General features: G+C 36.4%; 1 protein-coding gene across 11 annotated transcripts in view; it reads right to left on the bottom strand.

Moving 5' to 3' along the window:
- The window catches only part of TANC2 (tetratricopeptide repeat, ankyrin repeat and coiled-coil containing 2), a 360,622-nt gene that overhangs the window by 105,323 nt on the left and 234,470 nt on the right, over positions 1–20,829 (bottom strand). For all 11 annotated transcript variants that reach the window (XM_036116207.2, XM_036116210.2, XM_036116204.2 and 8 more), the window contains one exon: positions 12,603–12,728. In XM_036116207.2, coding sequence (XP_035972100.1) covers positions 12,603–12,728 — 126 coding nt within the window. The remainder of the gene's footprint in view (positions 1–12,602; positions 12,729–20,829) is intronic.

Raw genomic sequence — 20,829 nt, 5'->3', positions numbered from 1 at the left:
TTACCAGAGAGAGATATTAAAACAATAATTCTAACAATATTCTATGTGTTCAAAAGGTAAGGACATGGAAGATATAAAAGACCCAATTGAACTATTAGGAAAAGAAATTACAACAACAGAAATGAAAGGATGAGTGACCTTGAAGACATAGGAATAAAAACTATCCAAAATTAAACATACAGAGAAAAAAGAATCCTCTAAAATAACAAAAGCATCAGTAGGGGCATTTGGGTGGCTCAGTTGGTTAAACGTCTGCCTTTGGCTCAGGTGACGATCTTAGGGTCCTGGGATTGAGCCCTGCATCAGGCTCCCTGCTCAGCGGGGAGCCTGCTTCTCCCTCTCCCTCTGCTCCTCCTGCTTGTGCTCTTCCTCTCTGTCAAATAAATAAATAAAAAATCTTAAAAAAAATAATAGCTATAAAATTTCTAAATTTGATGAAAACTATAAATTCACAGATCCAAGAAGCTCAATGAGCCCCAAGTACAAGAAATATGAAGAAAACGACACCAAGGCACATCATAATCAAACTGCTCAAAACCAGAGATAAACAGAAAGTCTTAAAAGCAGCCACAGAATAAAAAGACATGAAGTACAGAGAAACAAAGATAAAGATGACAGCAGATTTCTTGTCAGAAACAATGCAAATGAGAAGACAGCAGACCTACAGCTTTATATTATGGAAAGAAAAAAACCTGTCAACCTAAAATTATAAACCCAGTAAAAATTTATCTTTCAAAAGTAATGGTGAAATAAAGACTTTTTCAGACATATAAGAGCTGAAAAAATTAATCACCAGCAGATCCACATTACAAAAAATATTAAAAAAAAAAAAGACCTGCAGGCAGAAGAAAAATGTCACTAGAAATATGGATTAACACAAAGAAATGAAGAGCACCAGAAATGGGAACTACATAGATTAATATATAAGATTTTTGTTGACTTTACAACAAATGGTGTTGGAACAACTGGATACATATATGCAAAAAGATCCCAACAAAACCTCAAAAAACTACTTTCATACATATCATGCACCATATATAAAAATTAAAATCAATCATAGACCTAAATGTAAAACCTGAAACAGTAAAACTTCTGGAAAAATATATAGGAGAAGATATTTGTGACCTTTGGTTAATCAAAAAAATCTCAGACACAACACTAAAAGAATGATCTATCAAGGCAAAAATTCATAAATTGGTTTTCTAAAAACTTTGGTTCTTCAAAAGATACTGTTAAGAGAATGAAAAAACAAGCCATAATATGGGAAAAAATATTTGCAAAGCATATATCTGATAAAGAACTTGTATCCAAACTATATAACAAACTCTCAAAACTCATATTAACAAGAAAAGAAACAACCCAATAAAAAGTGAACAAAATATATGAACAGATGTTTCTTCACCAAAGAAAATATTCGATGGCAAATAAGCACACAAGATCATCAATATAAGCACAATGTTGTACAGATCTCTAGAACTTTTTCATCTTGCATGACTGAAACTTCACCCATTGAACAGCAACTCCTCATTTTCCCCTCCCTCCTCCAGGCCCAAGCATACACCATTCTACTTTGGCTTTGAGGAGTGTGACTACTTTAGATACCTTATGTGAATGAAACCATGTGGTATATGTCCTTCTGTGACTGGTTTATTTAATTTAGCATAATTATCATCAAAGTTCATCCATGTTTTAGCATATAACAGAATTTCCTTTTTTTTAATGTCTGAATAACATTCTATTGTATGTATATGGCATATTTTCTTTATGCATTCATCCATCAACAGATATTTATGTTCTTTCCACGTCTTCACTATTGTGAATAATGCTGCAATGAACAAAGGAGTGCAAATATCTCTTTGAGATCCTGATTTCAATTCTTTTGGATATATACCCAGAAGTGGGATTGCTGGATCATATGGTAGTTTTATTTTTAATTTTTTGAGGAATCACCATGCTGTTTTCCATAGTGGCTGCACCATTTTGCATTCCTAACAACCGTCCACAAGGGTTTCAATTTCTCTATCTCTTTGTTATTTTCTTTGTGTATGTGTGTATTTTCTAATGGTCATTCTAACAGGTGTGAGGTGGTATCTCATTGTGGTTTTCATTTGCATTTCCCTGATGATTAGTGATGTTGAGCATCTTTTCAAATACCTGTTGGCCATCTGTATGTTTTCTTTGGAGAAATGTCTATTCAAGTCCTTTGCCCATTTTTATTTATTTTATTTTATTATATTTCATTTTTAAGTAGGCTCCATGTTGGGCGTGGAGCCCAATACGGGGCTTGAATTCATGATCCTGAGATCAAGACCTGAGTTGAGATCAAGAGTCAGATGCTTAACCGACTGAGCCACCCAGGCACTTTGCCTGTTTGTTTAAAATTGGGTTATTACTTTTTTTGCTATTGAGTTATAAGACTTCCTTATGTTCCTTAATATTTTGGATATTAACCCCTTATCAATTATATGGTTTGCAAGTATTTTCTCTCATTCATAGGCTGCCTTTTTATTCTCTTTTTAAATACTTCATAAATGCAAAAGTAATTTCCATTATAATTCCTTTACTTATGGGTTCTAGATATCTTTCACATTACAATTTAACTTCTCCCCCCTTATCTTAAATGTAATTTAATATATGTTTATCTATTTCTTCTTTCTTAATTACTCTATTTGTTTTCCTTGTTATGGTTCAGTTAACTCAGTTAAAAACACTGAGTTGGGGCACCTGGGTGGCTCAGTCAGTTGAGTAGCAGACTCTTGGTTTCAGCTCAGGTCATGATCTCAGGGTCATGGTATCAAGCCCCGTGTCAGGCTTCTTGCTCAGTGCAGAGTCTGCTTGTCCCTCTCCCTCTGCTCCTCCCCCAACTTGTACTCCCTCTCTCTAAAATAAATAAATAAATAAAATCTTAAAAGAAAAATAAAAACATAAAAACACACTGAGTTGCTGTCAGTGACTCCATATGGAAAAGGGTCTTACTGTACAATTTATTGTGTTAATTCTCAACTAGCACAGAAGTGATTTAAGACTTTGTTTTTGAATGAATGAATAAAATTCATTAAGCATTGTCTAGGCAAGTTTCTCATACATTATTTAGTATATCTGCTCCTTTAGTTCCTGTCCACCACAGGTTCTGTTTCATGGTCCATCTGACAGTGTCCATTTTAAAGATTATTATTTAGCTTTTCGTATCAACAAAGTTAATTTTTAAAGGTACTAACAAACCATAACCTGTCTTCTCCAAAACTATTTTTTTATTTTTCTAATTTCTGGACCAGAGAAGGATGATAGCAACGATAACTGTAAGACAGAAAAATGATATTATCTGAGCTACATTTTAGAAGGACTAATCTGGCAAGCCAGGTATTAGCTTGATTCAAACTTGGAAAGACCAGATGAGGGAGACAAGCTAGTTAGCTGTATTGAGAATGGAGAACGTGGGAAGAATGGGAGAAACTGGAAGAGTAGAATCCTCAGAGTGTCCTACGTGACTGGATGTAGGAGATAATGAAGACAGTGATTCAAAGCTGACTTCAAGAGTTAAAGCCTACGTGAGAGGAAAATTGGGGCACTTATTAATAGAAATAGGGAAGTAGGAGCTAGTTTGGGCTAATGAATCACAGCGGTGCCCTGTTTGATTGGAGCCGCCACCGAAAGAACAGTCATTGCAGTTAGTGTTGATACGCTGCTCTCTTTCCCATACCTAACACCCCAGAGTCCTGAGTATCTACAATTAGCCATTGTAGTAGTACATTATTACATTACTTATGCTTTTCATATTATACTGTCTATGACATTGTATATTATGGTGGTTAAGAGCACAGGCTCCAGAGTCGGCCAGATATGAAATGAATCCTGGCACTGCCGATGCCTAGACATGTAACCTTAAGCAAGTTATTTAACCTCTGTAAATCCCAGTTTCCTTATTACCACTACGTAGATCAAAGGGTTGTGAGGATTAAAAAAGAACATGTTTAAAGCTCTTAGCACTGTGCCTACAAAGAATAAGAACTCCAATAAATGTAAGTTATTATTTTTATATCTGTCTGAAAGTGTCCCATTCTCAACATTTGTCTTAGTGTTTTAAGAAGTCCATTGTATTCTATTAATGTGGGGGTAAAAAAAGGAAGAGGCTTATTTTACTCTGAAAAATTATACTTTGAGTCTTTGAGTAACTGTATATTAAATTTCAGCTTTCTGACATTGGTCTTATAGGAAAACATTTGTTGAGAAAAATCTGGAGTCATTGCTGAGTGGAATTTTCAGGAAGTTATTTTCCCTTTGGAAAATAGTAAAGGAAATAAGGAAAGCCTAACTCTCAAAAGTTGTCAATTTTTACATGTTAAATACCTCACAATGTAGGGAAATATAAAAACAGTAAAGCTTCTGAAATGTGAAACATTTGATAAAATAATTATATAACTATGTTACCAGAGTTTTACGCTATTAAATTATTGGCCTTGAATGTGAGATATGAGATATATTTTTATTGGAGCATCAAAACTGGTTAATTAGTTGAAATTTTAGATTAAACTTTTTTTTTAAATGTAGGCTCCATGGGCCTCAACGTGGGGCTCAAACTCACGACCCTGAGATCAAGACTGAGCTGAGATGAAGAGTTAGACACTCAACTGACTAAGCCCTTAAGATCAGACACTCAATCCAGGTGCCCCTAAGAGTAAACATTTTTAAGTGAACTCTCAGTGATGAAACACCTATGGTCCTACAAAGGAAACTTTCCAGTTCTATATTTTATTATATCTTGGGGAGTAATTCCATAAAAAAACTTAAAAAAAATTTTTTTTTATTTGAGAGTGAGTGAGCGAGAGAGAGCGAGCGAGCATGGGGAAGGGCAGAGTCAGAGGGAGAAGCAGGCTCCCCACTGAGCAGGGAGCCCTACATGGGGCTCGATCCCAGGACCCTGAGATCATGACCTAAGCCGAAGGCAGACACTTAACCGACAGACACCCAGGGGCCCCACCATAAAAAAAAACTTCTATATAGGAGACTGGAAAGTTTAAATCATTTTACAGAATCAAAAACTGTTTTGCAAAGGGTTACCTAAGTAAATTTACTGGCAATATGATTACTTAATAAGATTTAGTCACTTTTGGAGAAAATAATGATAGATTAACTGGGAAGCTCATCCTTTAAATTTCATTTAGATCAAAACATCAAAATGTCATAATGGTTATTTTTCCTTTTTTTTTTTAATTTTTTTTTTTTTTAAGATTTTATTTATTTGCGAGAGAGAGAATGAGAGACAGAGAGCATGAGAGGGAGGAGGGTCAGAGGGAGAAGCAGACTCCCTGCCGAGCAGGGAGCCCGATGTGGGACTCGATCCCGGGACTCCAGGATCATGACCTGAGCCGAAGGCAGTCGCTTAACCAACTGAGCCACCCAGGCGCCCCTGGTTATTTTTCCTTTATCGCACTTAAGGCATTTAAAAATATTTTCAGTGATTTATTATTGCAGAATTACATATCATGATTAGAATCTCTTTCATGTTACTCCATAGACTTTCTTTAAGTAGTGTGTTACTTAATGCAAGGGGTTAATATGTGCCTGTTAGAAGAACCTGTGTTTTACAGATGTGTTTTATAGTCTCTTCTCTTTCTCAAAGGTTATTTCTACCTTGTGGGTCGTGTAGGGAAACTTTGTTATATATTAGCTACTGTTTGGATTCTCAAACTTTAAGATGAAATTTACTAAATAAGACTGGCTTACATAAAAACCAGATCTGTGCACCTATCTGGAGCTACTTTATTTTTTATTTTATTTTATTTTAATTTAATTTAATTTTATTTTATTTTATTTTTAAAGATTTTATCCATTTGACAGAGACAGCAAGAGAGGGAACACAAGCAGGGGGAGTGGGAGAGGGAGAAGCAGGCTTCCCTCGGAGCAGGGAGCCCGATGTGGGGCTTGATCCCAGGACCCCGGGATCATGACCTGAGCCGAAGGCAGACGCTTAACAACTGAGCCACCCAGGCGCCCCTGGAACTACTTTAATAAATAGTGATCTGCTTTAAAAAAATCACAGCCAGACTACTACAGAAAGCATAAACTAGTTTCCAGCAGACATTCAAAGACATCCAGCTTGAATGCTGCATTTCAAATTTTAAGGTACTTTCCAAAAGAGCTGGCTGGGGGTGCGAGGGTCAACTTCATACAATTAAAGATTACAATCTACCCGTCTAATATTTATCTATAGGCAGTATGTGCATGCAACTTTACTTTTGGATTTTAAAAGAAATCTAATCTTGTAAAATAGAAGAGTGAACAGTGAGACAGACGACAATGATGGAAATATTCTCTTGTAAATGTAAGAGCCAACCAGGTCATGATCAAGATGACTAAGAACCTCAAGGGTGTGTGACTCAGTGGGCTAATGCAAGAGTATTAGCTTCATGACATGCATCTTAGTCATCTTCATAATGAATTCATTGTTTTGGAAAAGGGACTCACAAATATTGTGATGCACTGATTTTATTTGATGAAAATTCAATATTTTGCTTTGATAAAGCCACGTTAACTGTGGCAGGGTCAATTTCATATAAATTCTGCCAATGAGTCAGATTATCATTTGCACATATGCCCTCCCACCTAGTATCTACTAAGGTAGCTATGAACTAAAGCCAATGCCTGTGAATGGCCATTTAGTAATGGGATTTAGTAAAAGTCCTAGGGAAACCAACATATATTGGGAAATAAGTTTTAATTAGGAATGTGTAATCTCTTCAAGCAGAACAGTGTTAGAATATTATCATCAATAATTTATTGTTAATTTACCCCAAGTAGCTACTACTAGAAGTCAGTATGCTATGATTTGTTTTGTGTATTTTAATTCTCACTTGTTCCCTTTACATATTCCATCATAAGATTTATTACATTTATCCATAAAAACCAACAACCTCTTTCGTTCTTTGGCAGACAGCAAACTTGGTTTCTGTCTTTTTCTGTGGAAGAAGAGAGTCCATTAAGATGGTCAGAAAGAGTGAGTTTTTAGGTAGGTTATTTCTAGCCTAACTCCACATTAACACAATGGTGATTAAACTTTTAAAAATGGACCCCAAATTAATTTTTAAAACTTGAATTAAAAACTTTAATAATGTTTCAAATTAATATCTATCAAGGACATTAGGCTTTGAGACTAGAAAAGGCACTTAAGGTTGGTTAACCAGCTATATACTTTGCACTATTAGTACACAATCTTCTGTAACTGTTTTACCATTAGAGCTCAGGCTCTTGGATGGTTGACAGCTAGGAATCTACTAACTTGCTGCAATGGGATCCTGGACAGTGCACTTATGTGACCTTCTCCCCATTGTTAGGCTGGGTCTCTGGAAACATCAATTTTGGTAGAACAGTTGTTCAAAACAGCTGCCTTGAGAAGTAAAAAAAAGAGACTTTTTACTAATGAAGCAAATATGAATGTTTTTTAAAAATTCTTTCTACTGCTTTTTTTTTATTCTGTATTTTATCTTTGCTCTGGGTTTTTTGTTTTGTTTTGTTTTGGGAAATGTTAGTGTTAATACCCCCACTTAAGATCCAAATGCTAGCTCAGATGTTACCCAGCAACTTCTGCTTCAGTGGTCAAAACACTACCATTATGATCAAACAACTGTAGTTATTATTAAGGTAACTATTAAACGAACTATGCCTATAGTCTTTTTTTTTTATTAATTCAAATAAACATTTATTGTACAGGTACTCTGGCAACTGTTTTAAGTGTTGGATTTCATGCAGAATTTCATTGAGTAACAGTACTCAATGACAGCCATTCTGCATCAACTCTGGGAATAATCTGTAAGGTTTTAGTCATTGCATTTAAATAACACAACGAAAGAACATCAGTGAAAACAGGCTGGCTCTTCTAATACAAAGTTAGCGTAGTAAATGCTAGTGATAAGATGATTAAAGAATTATACACTGACAGCTTAGAATTCCAGAATGAAGGGATCTCTTGAAACCTAAGTGAACTCAGGACAAATGTCCAAAATTACTTTTTTTTTTTTTTAAAGATTTTATTTATTTATTTGACAGAGAGAGACACAGCGAGAAAGGGAACACAAGCAGGGGGAGCGGGAGAGGGAGTGGGAGAGGGAGAAGCAGGCTTCCGGCGGAGCAGGGAGCCTGACGTGGGGCTCCATTCTAGGACCCTGGGATCATGACCTGAGCTGAAGGCAGATGCTTAATGACTGAGCCACACAGGCGCCCCTCAAAAAGTACTTCTATACAAAGCTTGAAGAGTAGAGCCTGTCAGCTACAAGAAGTCCTGCTAGTGTGGAACTATAAAAAGATGTGAAAAACTTAGGTAGACAGAGAAAGACAAATACCACATGATTTCACTTATACATAGAATCTAAAAACAAATGAACAAAACAGACTCTTAAATACAGAGAACAAATGGGTGGCTGCCAGAGGGGAGGGGGTAGGGGAAAGGGTGAAATAGATAGTGGGGATTTAAGAGGTACAAACTTCCAGTCATAAAATAAATAAGTCACGGAGATGAAAAGTACAGCTCGATGCCTGTACTCTTTAACAATGTTTATGAACTACTTTTAACCAATTCTAAAACTATACTTTTCTTGCATTTCTGTAAATAGACTATATGGTCCTTAAAGATGTAAAGGCACTTCTCTTCAATTGCAGTGGTATTCCCTAAACCAGTGGTTCTTAAAGTGTGATCTGGGGACCCCGGGGGGTTTTCAAGACACTTTCAAGGGGTCCACGAAATCAAAACTATTTAATACTGAGAGGTTACTTGTCTTTTTCCATGCTCATTCTGTTACAAGTGTACGGTAGAATTTTCCAAAGCTTACATGATGTTAACAAATAACAGGTCTACTATTGTTTTTGAAAAATGAACAGATATTTTAACACTTTCTTAGTTTTAACTTCTAATATGGCAAATATCAATAAATATAACTCTTATAAACCCAAGCTTTTAAGGCCCTCAGTAATTTTTTTTAAGTGTATAAAGGGGTGCTGATACCAAAAAGTTTGAGAACTGCTCTAAACATAGTAATGCAAGAATGCCTGTATGAAGTGCCCAATAAATGCTTGCTACCTCTTTAGATATATCCTCAAAAGATATTATTTCAGATAATCTCTATACTTGGAAACAGTAAATTTAGTAGTCAGCGGATACACTTCAGTGTACATGACCATTAACTACCTTCTTTTAAGATCCAGGGTCATTTAAAACCCATCACTTGTGATTTAAAATCCATTTTTGTGATTAAAAAACTATTTCATAGGACTTGTTTGAGTAATACCTTAAAACATAGAAAGATCTATCTCTAATGTAGAAAGATTTATCTTAGTGTATACTACAAAAGGTTTCAATCACTTTATTACTTTTTTTGGGTAAGGTTGTTTTACTTCAACCACAGCCAGAAGAAAAATATATAAAACCAAAACATGACTGAAATTTGTATGTTTCTTTAAATAAAATAGAAAGCATGATGTGACATGTTTTCTAAAATTATGCCAGGAAAACAATATGATTCTGTTTCTACAATGAAGTGCAATGTTTTGGATATACCAAGCACAAATTATAAAGGCTTGCAAAGCAGGTCTATAGAAACATAAGGAAAGCCAATCCAAGTTTGCTTTCCTTTCTTGTTAATGTGTTTTAAGTCATATCAGAAGACATAGAGTTCATTTGTAAACAGTTAATTAAGATAACATGTTACTTTTTGAGGGAAGATTAGTATGCTAATTTTAGAAGGCAAAATACTGCTTAGTAAACACCCAGTCTCTTATGGATTAAAGTACTCAACTGAGTGGCATGTTCTAACCATTTAGACTTCTAAAAGAAAGCTCCTGAAAGAACAGACAACTTTAAGAAACTAAAACATTCATATCATAGCACCTTTATCAATGGAAAAACGGCATCTTCAAGGAGTAGTGTAAACAGTAAGTTGAGAGACTATCTGCAAGGGATATAAAATTAGTTTTGTTAGGAATGCATTATTCAGGCAGAGAGCTCTCTTAGGCATGCTTTGAAAAATCTTTGAATGTACTTTGGTTTTACTGAATGTTTAGGCTGAAGTTCAATGCAATAGCAAAGCTTTTTGTTGTTTTCTAGATATAAGTGATATCTGTGTCTAAATATCAAGCTCACTAGAATGCATCCGTCAAACATTTTACTAAAGCAGAGATTATACCATCAAGTATCAACAGAACCCAACACGAAGGGTTCTCAAAAATACACAGCTGCAATCTGTCAATGGATTTTGTTTTCTACTTTCAGGCATACCTTGTTTTGTTGTGTTTCACATGCACATAATTCCTTTTTTTTTTAAAACAACTTGAAGGTCTGTTGCAACCCTGCATTGAGCAAGTCTACTGGTGCCATTTGCCAACAGCAATTGCTCACTTTGTGTCTCTGTGTCACATTTTGGTAATTTGTGCAATATTTCAAATATTTTCATCATTATTTTATTTGTTATGGTGATCTGTGATCAGTGATTATGACTCACTGAAAGCTCAGATGATGGTTACCATTTTTTAAGCATTAAAGTATTTTAAAGATCTTTTTAAAATTTATTTATTTGAGAGAGAGCAGGAGCAGGAGGAGGGGCAGAGGGAGAGGGAGAAGCAGACTCCCTGCTGAGCACAGAGTCCGACGTGGGGCTCCATCCCAGGACCGTGGGATCACAACCTGAGCCGAAGGCGGACGCTTAACTGACTGAGCAACCCAGGCACCCCTAAGCAATAAAGTATTTTAAAATCAAGGTATGCACATTGTTTTTTTTAGACAATGCTTTTACACACCTAATAAACTACAGTATAGTGTAAACATAACTTTTATAGGTACTGGGAAACCAAAAAATCCATTTGACTTGCTTTATTGTGATATTCACTTTAAAATTGCAGTGGTCTGAAACTGAACCCATAAGATCTCTGAAGTATACCTGCAGTACAAAATCCATTATTCAACGACTAGCAAAGCAGAAAATAAAATAATGTATGTTTTCCAGTAATGAAATGCAAGGTGATGTTAATGCAGATTTTCAGCCAAATCTGAAGGTCTATATAGATCAATAGTTGTATCCAATCTTTTTTTTTTTTTTAGTTTAAATTCCAGTTAATGTACAGTGTAATAATAGTTTCAGGTGTACGATTTAGTGATTCAACACACATAACACCCAGTGCTCATCAAGACAAGTACACTCCTTAATCCCCATCACATATTTAACTCATCCTGCCCTCCCCCCCGCAACCCCGTAACCATCAGTTTGTTCTCTACAGCTAAGAGTCTGTTTCTTGGTTTGCCTCTCTCTTTTTTCCCCTATGATCGTTTTCTTTCTTAAATTCCACATGTGAGTGAAATCGTGTGTTCAATCTTCTTTATTATGGCTATGCATTCTGATTTTGGCACAAATCATTTATTTAGTCTTTTGACTAGATTTATTCAGGCTTTGGATATAATCAATCAATCAGCACTAAGTAGTGTTAAATATACTAAAGTATATATACTAAAGTAATGCTATACTAAAGTAGTGCTTAATATAATGCCACTTCCTAGGCTGGAAATACTCAGCTGTATATACTAAGCAACTAGCATGTGGCTTAACTGAAGAAATGGTGAGTAGGATGAATAGGATTGGGAACCAAAACTGACTGAGGTCATCAACTCACTATAGTAGATGGGAGGTTTGGCAACTGCAGCAATACAACCAATTACTTTATGCTCCTAGTTGCGCAGTCATCATTGAAAAATTATCAGCACAATGACTTCCAGAATGGACAGCAGGCATGAATGTAACCCTTCCTGTGTGAGTTATGCATGCGGTACTATACAGATTAGCACTGCACAAGGGCTGAGGAGGAGAGCAAAGGAAAGATGAAAACAATCTAGGAGATAAAATTTAAAAAGGCACTTGGGATATTAGAACTGTGGGTTATGAGGTACCAGAGAAAGCCGACCACCTATCTGGTAAGGCTATCAGAGATGGTTTGGTTCATTTTGCACAAACCAGAGGCACAAGCAGCAATACCACTAACAGGTCTCTCACCTAGATTGTCTTTTGAAAGGATCAACAGAATGAAAAGTCTCTGAAAAGATTAGGTTCCTGATTGTAGAAACAAGTAGTATGCATAAAAAGTGTGAAGAAACTGTTGCCTGAGTGGGAAAGGGATGTTGTTTAAATGTTTCCAGGAGAGGACTAGAAGCACTGTCTGAAACTCCAAGTAAATAAAAGTACTGTATGTCATCAGAAGTGGCTGCTAGGATGAAGATGAAATAAATGCTCTATGAAATATGTGACTATTAGCACCAAGCTCACACTAGGGCTGAAGTGAATCAACACTCACTTCTGAAATCCAGGACCTTAAAAACGTTGTTTCCTCCATCACCACCTTTACCCTTGTTTCTTTTGAGAATTTCAAGGATCAATGCTTCCAGCTGTTCAAAATTACAATGTCTATGATGAATATAATGTATTTGTGTTTATCTTTCTCTTCTATGGTGACATGCTCATTTTTTAAGTGAGGCTTCAGTAAGAGTGGAAATAGGAAACAAACTTTTTGCCTACTGCCCACGTCCACTTTTGCCTGGGAATCACCAGGCAAAGCCCTTCTGGAGTTCTAACCTCTTAAATCCTGTTGTGTGCGAGCACCGCCCATGCTTTGTCTCGGCATTCGAAGAGAAGTTCTCAAAGGTGTATGTCTCTGCTCATCCAGGTAAGCAAGGTCCTCCAAGTGGGCAGAGCTGGTGGCTGACAAGACAGAAAAGTTTAGTCAGAATATGCAAGTTTAGAAAACTTTCAGTTCGTCTGTATCATCCCAACTTGGGAATCAGAGCTCACTCCAGCATATACATCTACCAAGGGTTTGCTGAACTCACGGTCCTTGTCAGTGTCCCGAACATGTGCCAGGAGAAAAATGTCAAGAGTTGTCTTCAGCTCCTTCAACACTATCAGCTGCCTGAACTTATGAAGAGTACTAGCAACAAGTTAGCAAATACATTAGTACCTGAAAACAAAAATTATTAATTTTTTGCTTCTTTGGGGTCACAAATACCATTTGTAGAACAAGGCATAAACACCATCAGTGGAGAAACATGTTCCAAATTATACTGAGCTGTGAGAAAAACATGAAGCTCTGTTTTCAACATTTTCCCTTCATGCTAAAGAATGAAATATGAAAACATTCTGAAAACAAATTTCAAGTGTATATATCTATTGGAAAGATGGGTATCAGGACAACAGATAGAGAATTGCTGAAGAGTCTTTAGGGAACTGCCAATGTCCATGAATTCCAAAAAACACTTAGTTGCTCTCTGAACACAGTCAGGTAATAATGGCCCCCCATTGCATGTATAAACCCTTTAACCCAGACACAACATGGAGAGGGAAAATGGCATGGGTCCTGGCACTGCTATATACTGAGAGCTGTTGGGAACATTCACAATGAACCAAAAAGTGAAGGAATTAAGAATCAGGAAGCACTGAAGAACAAAACGGTTTTTCACAACAGCAACAACACGCCCAAACTTCTGTCAGAATACAATCATTTACAGCTTATAAATTATTAATTAAACTGCTGGTTCAGTTTGTTGCTAATTATGTACGATACTGTGCCAGGGGTTATTCAGTTCTTCAATGGCAATTATTTACCAAGAGCTTACTGTGTGCCAGGCCCTGTTCCTGATGCCCTCCCGGGCTTAGCTGCCAGCTCACCTCTGGTGACTGTTTGAGGGGCTGAGAGGAACCAAAATGAGATCACTCTTGGCTGCAGAGCTCTAATGAAGATAATGTCCATATCCCCAGTTGAGATAAGACACAAACAACAATCTAAGGTGGATTATGACTAAGTGGCACAAAGAAAGTCACAAAGTGCTCTCTGAGCTGAAAAAGGCGGGGGGGGGGGACGGAGAAAAACAGAATAGAGGTAGAGACAGACAGAAAAGAATAAGAGAGAACATGTGCAAGAGATATATACTCCCTTCATCTTTCAATTATTGCAATTACCTCAGTTACTTGGGTCTACTGGAAACCTAGACAAGAGGAACTTATCCAAATTTATAGATATAGTTTCTATGGGAAACAAAAGACTCTGAAAGCTCATCTAGGGAAGTAAACCAAGAAAAGGAAGTTAAATGCCACATTACACATCAGTAGGAGAGAGTCTCAGAGAATAAGAGATAATCTTGATCTCCGCATTCTGAAATTAAAACTATCCAGAATAGATTACTTTTTAATCTTTTACTTAAAAACACTGGAGGCAATGACTCTTACACCATTCCCACTGGGAGAGTAACAGAGGAATAAGAGATAATCTTGATCTCTGCATTCGGAAACTAAAACTATCCAGAAAAGATAACTATGTGGTTCTGTGAATTAGTTCTTTCTTATGTTTATTAGTCCCTCCTGCTTTAATCAAAGTCTGTTTTCCTTTGTTTGGTTCTTCGTCTGTATGTGTGTAGCTATCAAAAAAAAGGTAAGGAAGAAAAAAAAAAAAGGAGCCCTCAGAATTCCCATCCCCACAGAGCCCTCCTTGGAGGGGAGAAATATTAGCATCAGCTGAGCAGGGCCCCTTACACAGAGATCAGTTTCAGCTTTGTAGGGCCTTTCCTCCAAGTTCCTCTGGCGTAATAACCCCAACCTCTTCTTGTGACACAGACTCTGAGGTGGTAGCTGCTTCCTGCAGCTGCCAAGTCCATGATGCCTCAGTGTTTTCTTTTTCCCTTTCCAGTTCATTTAAACATAGTCAACCATTCTTTACTTTTCAGATTTTCTGGTAAAATAACTGTGGTTTCTGTCTCCTGGCTAGCCCCTGACTGATACACTATTGAAAATAACGGAGCAGGGTGCCTGGGTGGCTCAGTTGGTTAAGCAACTGCCTTCAGCTCAGGTCATGATCCTGGAGCCCTGGGATCGAGTCCCGCATCGGGCTCCCTGCTCAGCGAGGAGCCTGCTTCTCCCTCTGACCCTCCCCCCTCTCATGTGCTCTCTCTCATTCTCGCTCTCTCAAATAAATAAATAAATCTTTAAAAAAAAAAAAAGAAAAAGAAAATAACGGAGCAGTAATCCTTTCATATGTTGATGATAAAGCAATACCACAGAATGAAGATGTGAAAGGAATCTTCATCACGGTCACCTAGTCCAAAGGTCAGCACACTAAGGCCTGCAGATGAAATCTGGCCTGCTGCCTCTTTTTGTAAATAAAGTTTACTGGAACACAGCTTTGCCCGTTCGTTAAGCATTCTTTTACAACAGAGTTGAGTAGTTTTGAGAGAGGCCGTATTGGCCTGCAAAGCCTAAAATACTAGCTGGCCTTTTAATAAAAAGTTTGTTGAGGGGCGCCTGGGTGGCTCAGTTGTTAAGCATCTGCCTTCGGCTCAGGTTGTGATCCCGGGGTCCTGGGATCGAGCCCCGCATCGGGCTCCCTGCTCAGCGGGAAGCCTGCTTCTCCCTCTCCCACTCCGCCTGCTTGTGCTCCCTCTCTCACTGTCACTCTGTCAAATAAATAAATAAAATCTTAAAAAAAAAAAAAAAGTTTGTTGACCCCAAACTAGTCAAATCCCCTCATTTTACAGATTAGTACTGTAGAGTGACTTGTCTACAGTGAATCACTCATTTATGGTAGAGCCAGGCCTCAAAACTGGTCATCTGGTCCATCAGTCCAGTGAGTGCTATTTGCATTGTGCCCCTTCTCCCCTTTTAAAGCTAAACAGATTTAATTCTTCCTTAAAAAGCTTATTTTTCATCCCTTCTTCATCTTTGTCACTTTCCCTCAACTCCCTGTTTTTTATAGCTTCATAGAGCAGTAACCAAATGTGGGCAAATAAAGACCTTGTAATGCAAAGTGAAGGTGCTTACTAAAACTCCACACTGCAAATATTTTCCACAGTAAGAAACAAAAGAACAAACAAAAGCCCCCAAATTTGTTATTTTTTTTAATGAGAAAAATACATATAAGGTACTTCCTAAAGCTGATAAACTGAGAGTAATATGAAAAGAGTATCAATGACAATGAGAACCTTTTACTCACATTAAAATAAAACTCAAATGAAACCTTTAACAGCTGGATGAGTAGTTAGTTTTGGGTTACCACTATGGCAATATAAATGGCACATTATATAATTTTAAAGCAAGGTTCTCTTACTAAAATGGTTCTATATGCCAATGCACTAAAATGGTTTGATACGTTTTAATAAAAAGAGAACGTATATTTCATTAACAATAGGTGGAAAGATACAGCAACAACATGGAGTGGAGCAAAAAGCTGTGTTAAGGAAAAAAGAGCCCTTTTTTCTATATTTTTTCTATATTATATTCATCTATGAATCTTTTAAAGATTAAACTCAGGGAGATCTATACTTTGAGTATAGATTTGAGTAACAGATAATTCATTTTAATTTCTCCTTACTGAAAAGACCTCCTGGCAAGTACTCTTAGCCCCAGCCTTACTCTCACAGGGTCAGCTTCCTATTCAAAGAGCTGCTGACAGCATTTGTGAAATATAAACGTTGAGTGTGAACTTAACAAGCTTTGCCAAACGAACCTTTACTATCTTAATTCCTAGGAAAATGGACATCAATTGTCCTATTGCTTTCTTTCACAAAACCAAGAAATGTAGTAAAGATATTTTGGAATGAGCACACGTCTCAATTTCAGTCAGATGACATTAGGAGAAAAAGACAAATACTCTAATTATTGAGCTGAATGAACGGTTCATTCCTCTACAAATCCAAATACTCGTAGGCAAACAGTGAACTAAAGAAAAGCAGTGATGTTCAGTATCAAGTGCCAGAGCTCCGAAGCCCTGATTCAGGGCACAGACAGATCTCAAATCAGCTGATGGGGAACTATTGTTTTAATCCAGATTGCAAATAAATTATGTTTTAGTGTTACTTAAGTCTATTAAAACATTTGTTCTTTTTCTTCTTTTAGCAATCAGTATCTTTTTGTTGATCTCTGAATCTATCACAACTTCCTCTACCAAATAATCCAAAATATTTTTTCACTGTCTTTATCCCTTATTAAATCATTATTCTCCTTAGTCTTATTTTGTTTCTCACTGCTTCATCATTCTCAAAATTCTTGCCCGTTATTTAAAGGGATATGAGACAAATATTGGAAAGACGAACCAGGAGACCTGGAAGTCTGTTAGCTGTGGCCCTTTGTTGTATTAGCTGTATAGGGTTACTCTCCCTCATGATCACTTGAGTCTTTTCCATTTGCAAGCCACTTTCTGAGAAGTCTGTCGTAGTTTGTCAAACATCTCACTCTCTGTCAAATTTGCTCAGGCTGCATTTTCTCTGCTTCTCTAACTGATCCTCCAGTCAAAATTAATTGCTTCTCCCCTTCAGCAACCACATACATATATTGCTAATCAGAACCTGTGTTATTCAGCTACTTGCCTACATGGCTGTCTTCCCTTGTTATAGCAGGTTCTGGAAGGCAAGAAAGCAATGTCTGATTTATCTTTGATAACCCTGTCCCTTCAGAGTAAGTCAGAGTACCCTGCACATAATGCTCAATATAGAACTGAATTCCAGACTAGTCCTACCTAGATTTAGATATATGTCTGGCTCTAGCTTCACCCTTCTCATTGCTCTGTTTAATGCTTACTAGACATCACTATGATAATACGACACTCGGCTCCAATGATGTTCATATAAACTTCCTTCAAGTACTGCTGGTCCCTCTTCTATAGCACATATTACTTTCTATCATACTATATAAATTACTTACTTATTATGTTTATTTTCTCTGACTAGAATGTAAACTCCAACGGGGGGGAGGGAGTTCTGTTTTGTTTACTGATGTTTCTCAAGTGTTTTGAATAGTGCCTGCCATACATAAAGTACAAGTTCAATAAACACTTGTCTAATAACTGAATTAAGTGTATTTAACATACACTTTGTGTTTTGGCTACATTTAAATGATCAGTGAATGACAAATTAGGTTTTGTCTTAGGGGGTTATTTGAAAGCTAAGGATGAAGGAGGTGGCGATAGCAACAATGCCTTGCATATCTTCGTCCCATACAAACACCAATGGCAGATCTACAGGGACATCCATATTCCCACCTCACGGTGGTACTCTTACTGTGAAACTGTCCTGGCAAGTTTTTTTGAGACAGTTCCATCAAGTTAAATTACTACTATAATATTTAATGAACACTTTCCAGATACAGGCGTAGGAGATAACTAGGTAAGTCGAAGTGAACTGAAGAAAGAGGAAAAAAAAAATCTACAATAAAAAAAATTTTATGTGAAAAGAAAATGCTTTAAAAAGTAAACTTCTACGTAAAATCTATCTCTAAGTAAAACTTATGTCGTTAAAAATCCTCGTTTTCAGAGAAGGAAGAGGGAAGTGGGAAAAGGGAGCATATATATATTTTTTGAGATCTCATAGGATTGGAACAGCTGATTCATTTATAGAACATTTAACTGACATACTTTTTTGAAGTCAAAATAACTTAACAAATAAGTGGGCAGAAAAAAATCCAGCAGCCAGCATTTGGTACAAAACATTCCAGAGGCAACTCTATATTGAGTATGAAACCAGTCTGAATTGTTTCTTCTTATATCAGTTGTCACTAGTGCAAACAGATTTTAGTAGCACGACTGTCATGCTGGCTGACCTGAGCAGGGAGCTTGGAATGATGTTATGTTTGCTACAGCCTGGGCAAGAAGCCACTCTGCTGTCCTTATACCCTTGATTCATAAAGCCAACATTCTGACTGCTGAAAAGCCCATATTTTCTTCTTTATAAAATCTCCATTACAGCTTCTGATTGGATTCATCTAAATCCCCCATGATTCCCATTTTGCATTTACCTGATTCTTAAGATCCTTTTCTTAGGAAAATGTGCAGCTCCAAACATTAACAAGTAGATGGTGAGAGTTTATATTTTAACTGACTTCCACTGCTTATATGTTTCCTTGACAGACTCCTCATTTTCACACAAAGCACTGAGGACAGCTGCTGCAAGTGAGTATTTCCTACTTCCCACATCCCTCCAATTCCCAGCCAATCTCATTTTAAGACATTAAGGATGACCATAGACATCCTACTCTCTGATAATTTCTGCCATGCAACCGCAAGTCCACAAGGTTTTCTAATTCCTTCCAACACAACGAGCTTAAAAAAATAAACATGCAGTAGTGATTTACATTTTGAAAACAATAAAAGACAGTAGTTTTTATTTTCTGCATCTTAGAATTTTAAAGATATAATTACATCTGAATTTATACTCAGAAAACTGAGCTACTCCAGGAAAAACTCAAGCCTTGATGGTAGAGATTGCCAAAACTCAGCTTTAATCATTCTGTCATTCGAGTTAAAAGCTTTTATTTTCAGTAAATAGCTCTACCTTCATATGTGGTATATGGTGGAGCTTTTAAATGGTACATCTAAGTACAGACTTCACTTGTTTGAATCTTTATGCTTCTAAAAGTATACAGCTTTTGGACCAATCTAATGGATCAATATATTTATACTTACAATAATCAGACTTCTATTTTAATAGTTAATAAAGAGTACATGGTTGTTTTAAAAATATATTTTTTCCATTTATGTTGCAGATGAGTTCAAAGCTCAGAAAAAAGTTTAAAAAAAAAAATCATCATAAACATTTGCATATGTACTGACCCCACTTCTTCTAGGTAAAGTGTTATAAAAGTGTCCTTCCCATTCTTTTTAAAATCAAGGGTCTTATGGAATAACAAAGACAATTTTATTCTTTAGAGTTCAATGCAGCAAATTAATTTAAATAATTCCTTGACAATTTCCTAGTCCTGCCAGAAGATATGGCCCCATAAAGACGCCAATGAGCTCAGGCAAAAGAGGGTGATTCTCTTCCCCAAGCAGGGAAAAGTCTGTAACACAGCAATGACCATTTAAACGATTATTCCCCCAGATTTTTTGAAGTGACGCGAATGGTATTTTCACATCATTATTCAACATTATTTCGTCTCTAAAGTAGTTACATTATTCATACTGAGATAAAGTTTTAAAAAGAAGGGAAATTTAAGAGTTGGATTTGAACAACGTCTTTTATAACTGGCATTATTTTTTCCCTCAACTGTTCATATGCTTAGAGTAATTTAATAAGTATAAATAAATATAATGGGTTTTTTCCCCTCTATTTTAAGCTATCTCATATTTGAAATCCTCAGTTACTACTGTTCACCAAGGAGATTTGAGTATTTGATCTTCCCACACTTTGGGGAACCACTCATATGTGCACATTAGAAAATAAAGGAAAATAAGTATTTCTAGAGCTATAGCAAGAGCTATATCTAGAGTGTATCTAGAGAGGACCTCCAGAGCTAAGAAAATTTGTTTTAAAAAATGATTTAGATACCTAATCATTTTAACTATCAGAGGTTGTGGTCTTATCAAATATTTATACAACATTACACAGTAATATTTATACAACATTACACAGCATGATAATTCCTTGTGAAAGTAACTTTATTTCTCCACATTCTGGAAACATTTTCAACCTATAATCTATTAAATTTTGAAGATAACTGAGCCCTCTGGTTTATAGTTCACTTTCCTGCCTCTTTGTGAGGATACTGAAACCATGGTTTCCAGATACAGAAAACAATCCAATACAAACTATTCCCTGACCTACGACTTGCCTGTGGCAACACTAGATCTGTTTATATTACATTCAACAATGACAAGAAATAATTCTCTGATGAAGTATGCTCATACTTCAATACAGTCCATTTGTACTACACCGACAGTATAAAATCCTATTTTCTAGGACAGATCTATCTGGCTTCTTTTTTTTCTTTCCCCTTTTTAACTTTTTTTTTTTTTTTTTAAGATTTTATTTATTTGAGAGGAGAGAGA

Source organism: Halichoerus grypus, chromosome 2 (genome assembly GCF_964656455.1).
Source record: "Halichoerus grypus chromosome 2, mHalGry1.hap1.1, whole genome shotgun sequence".
NCBI lineage: Eukaryota > Metazoa > Chordata > Mammalia > Carnivora > Phocidae > Halichoerus > Halichoerus grypus.
The sequence above is the reverse complement of the archived record's forward strand: the minus strand, read 5'-3'. Positions and strand labels throughout refer to the sequence as shown.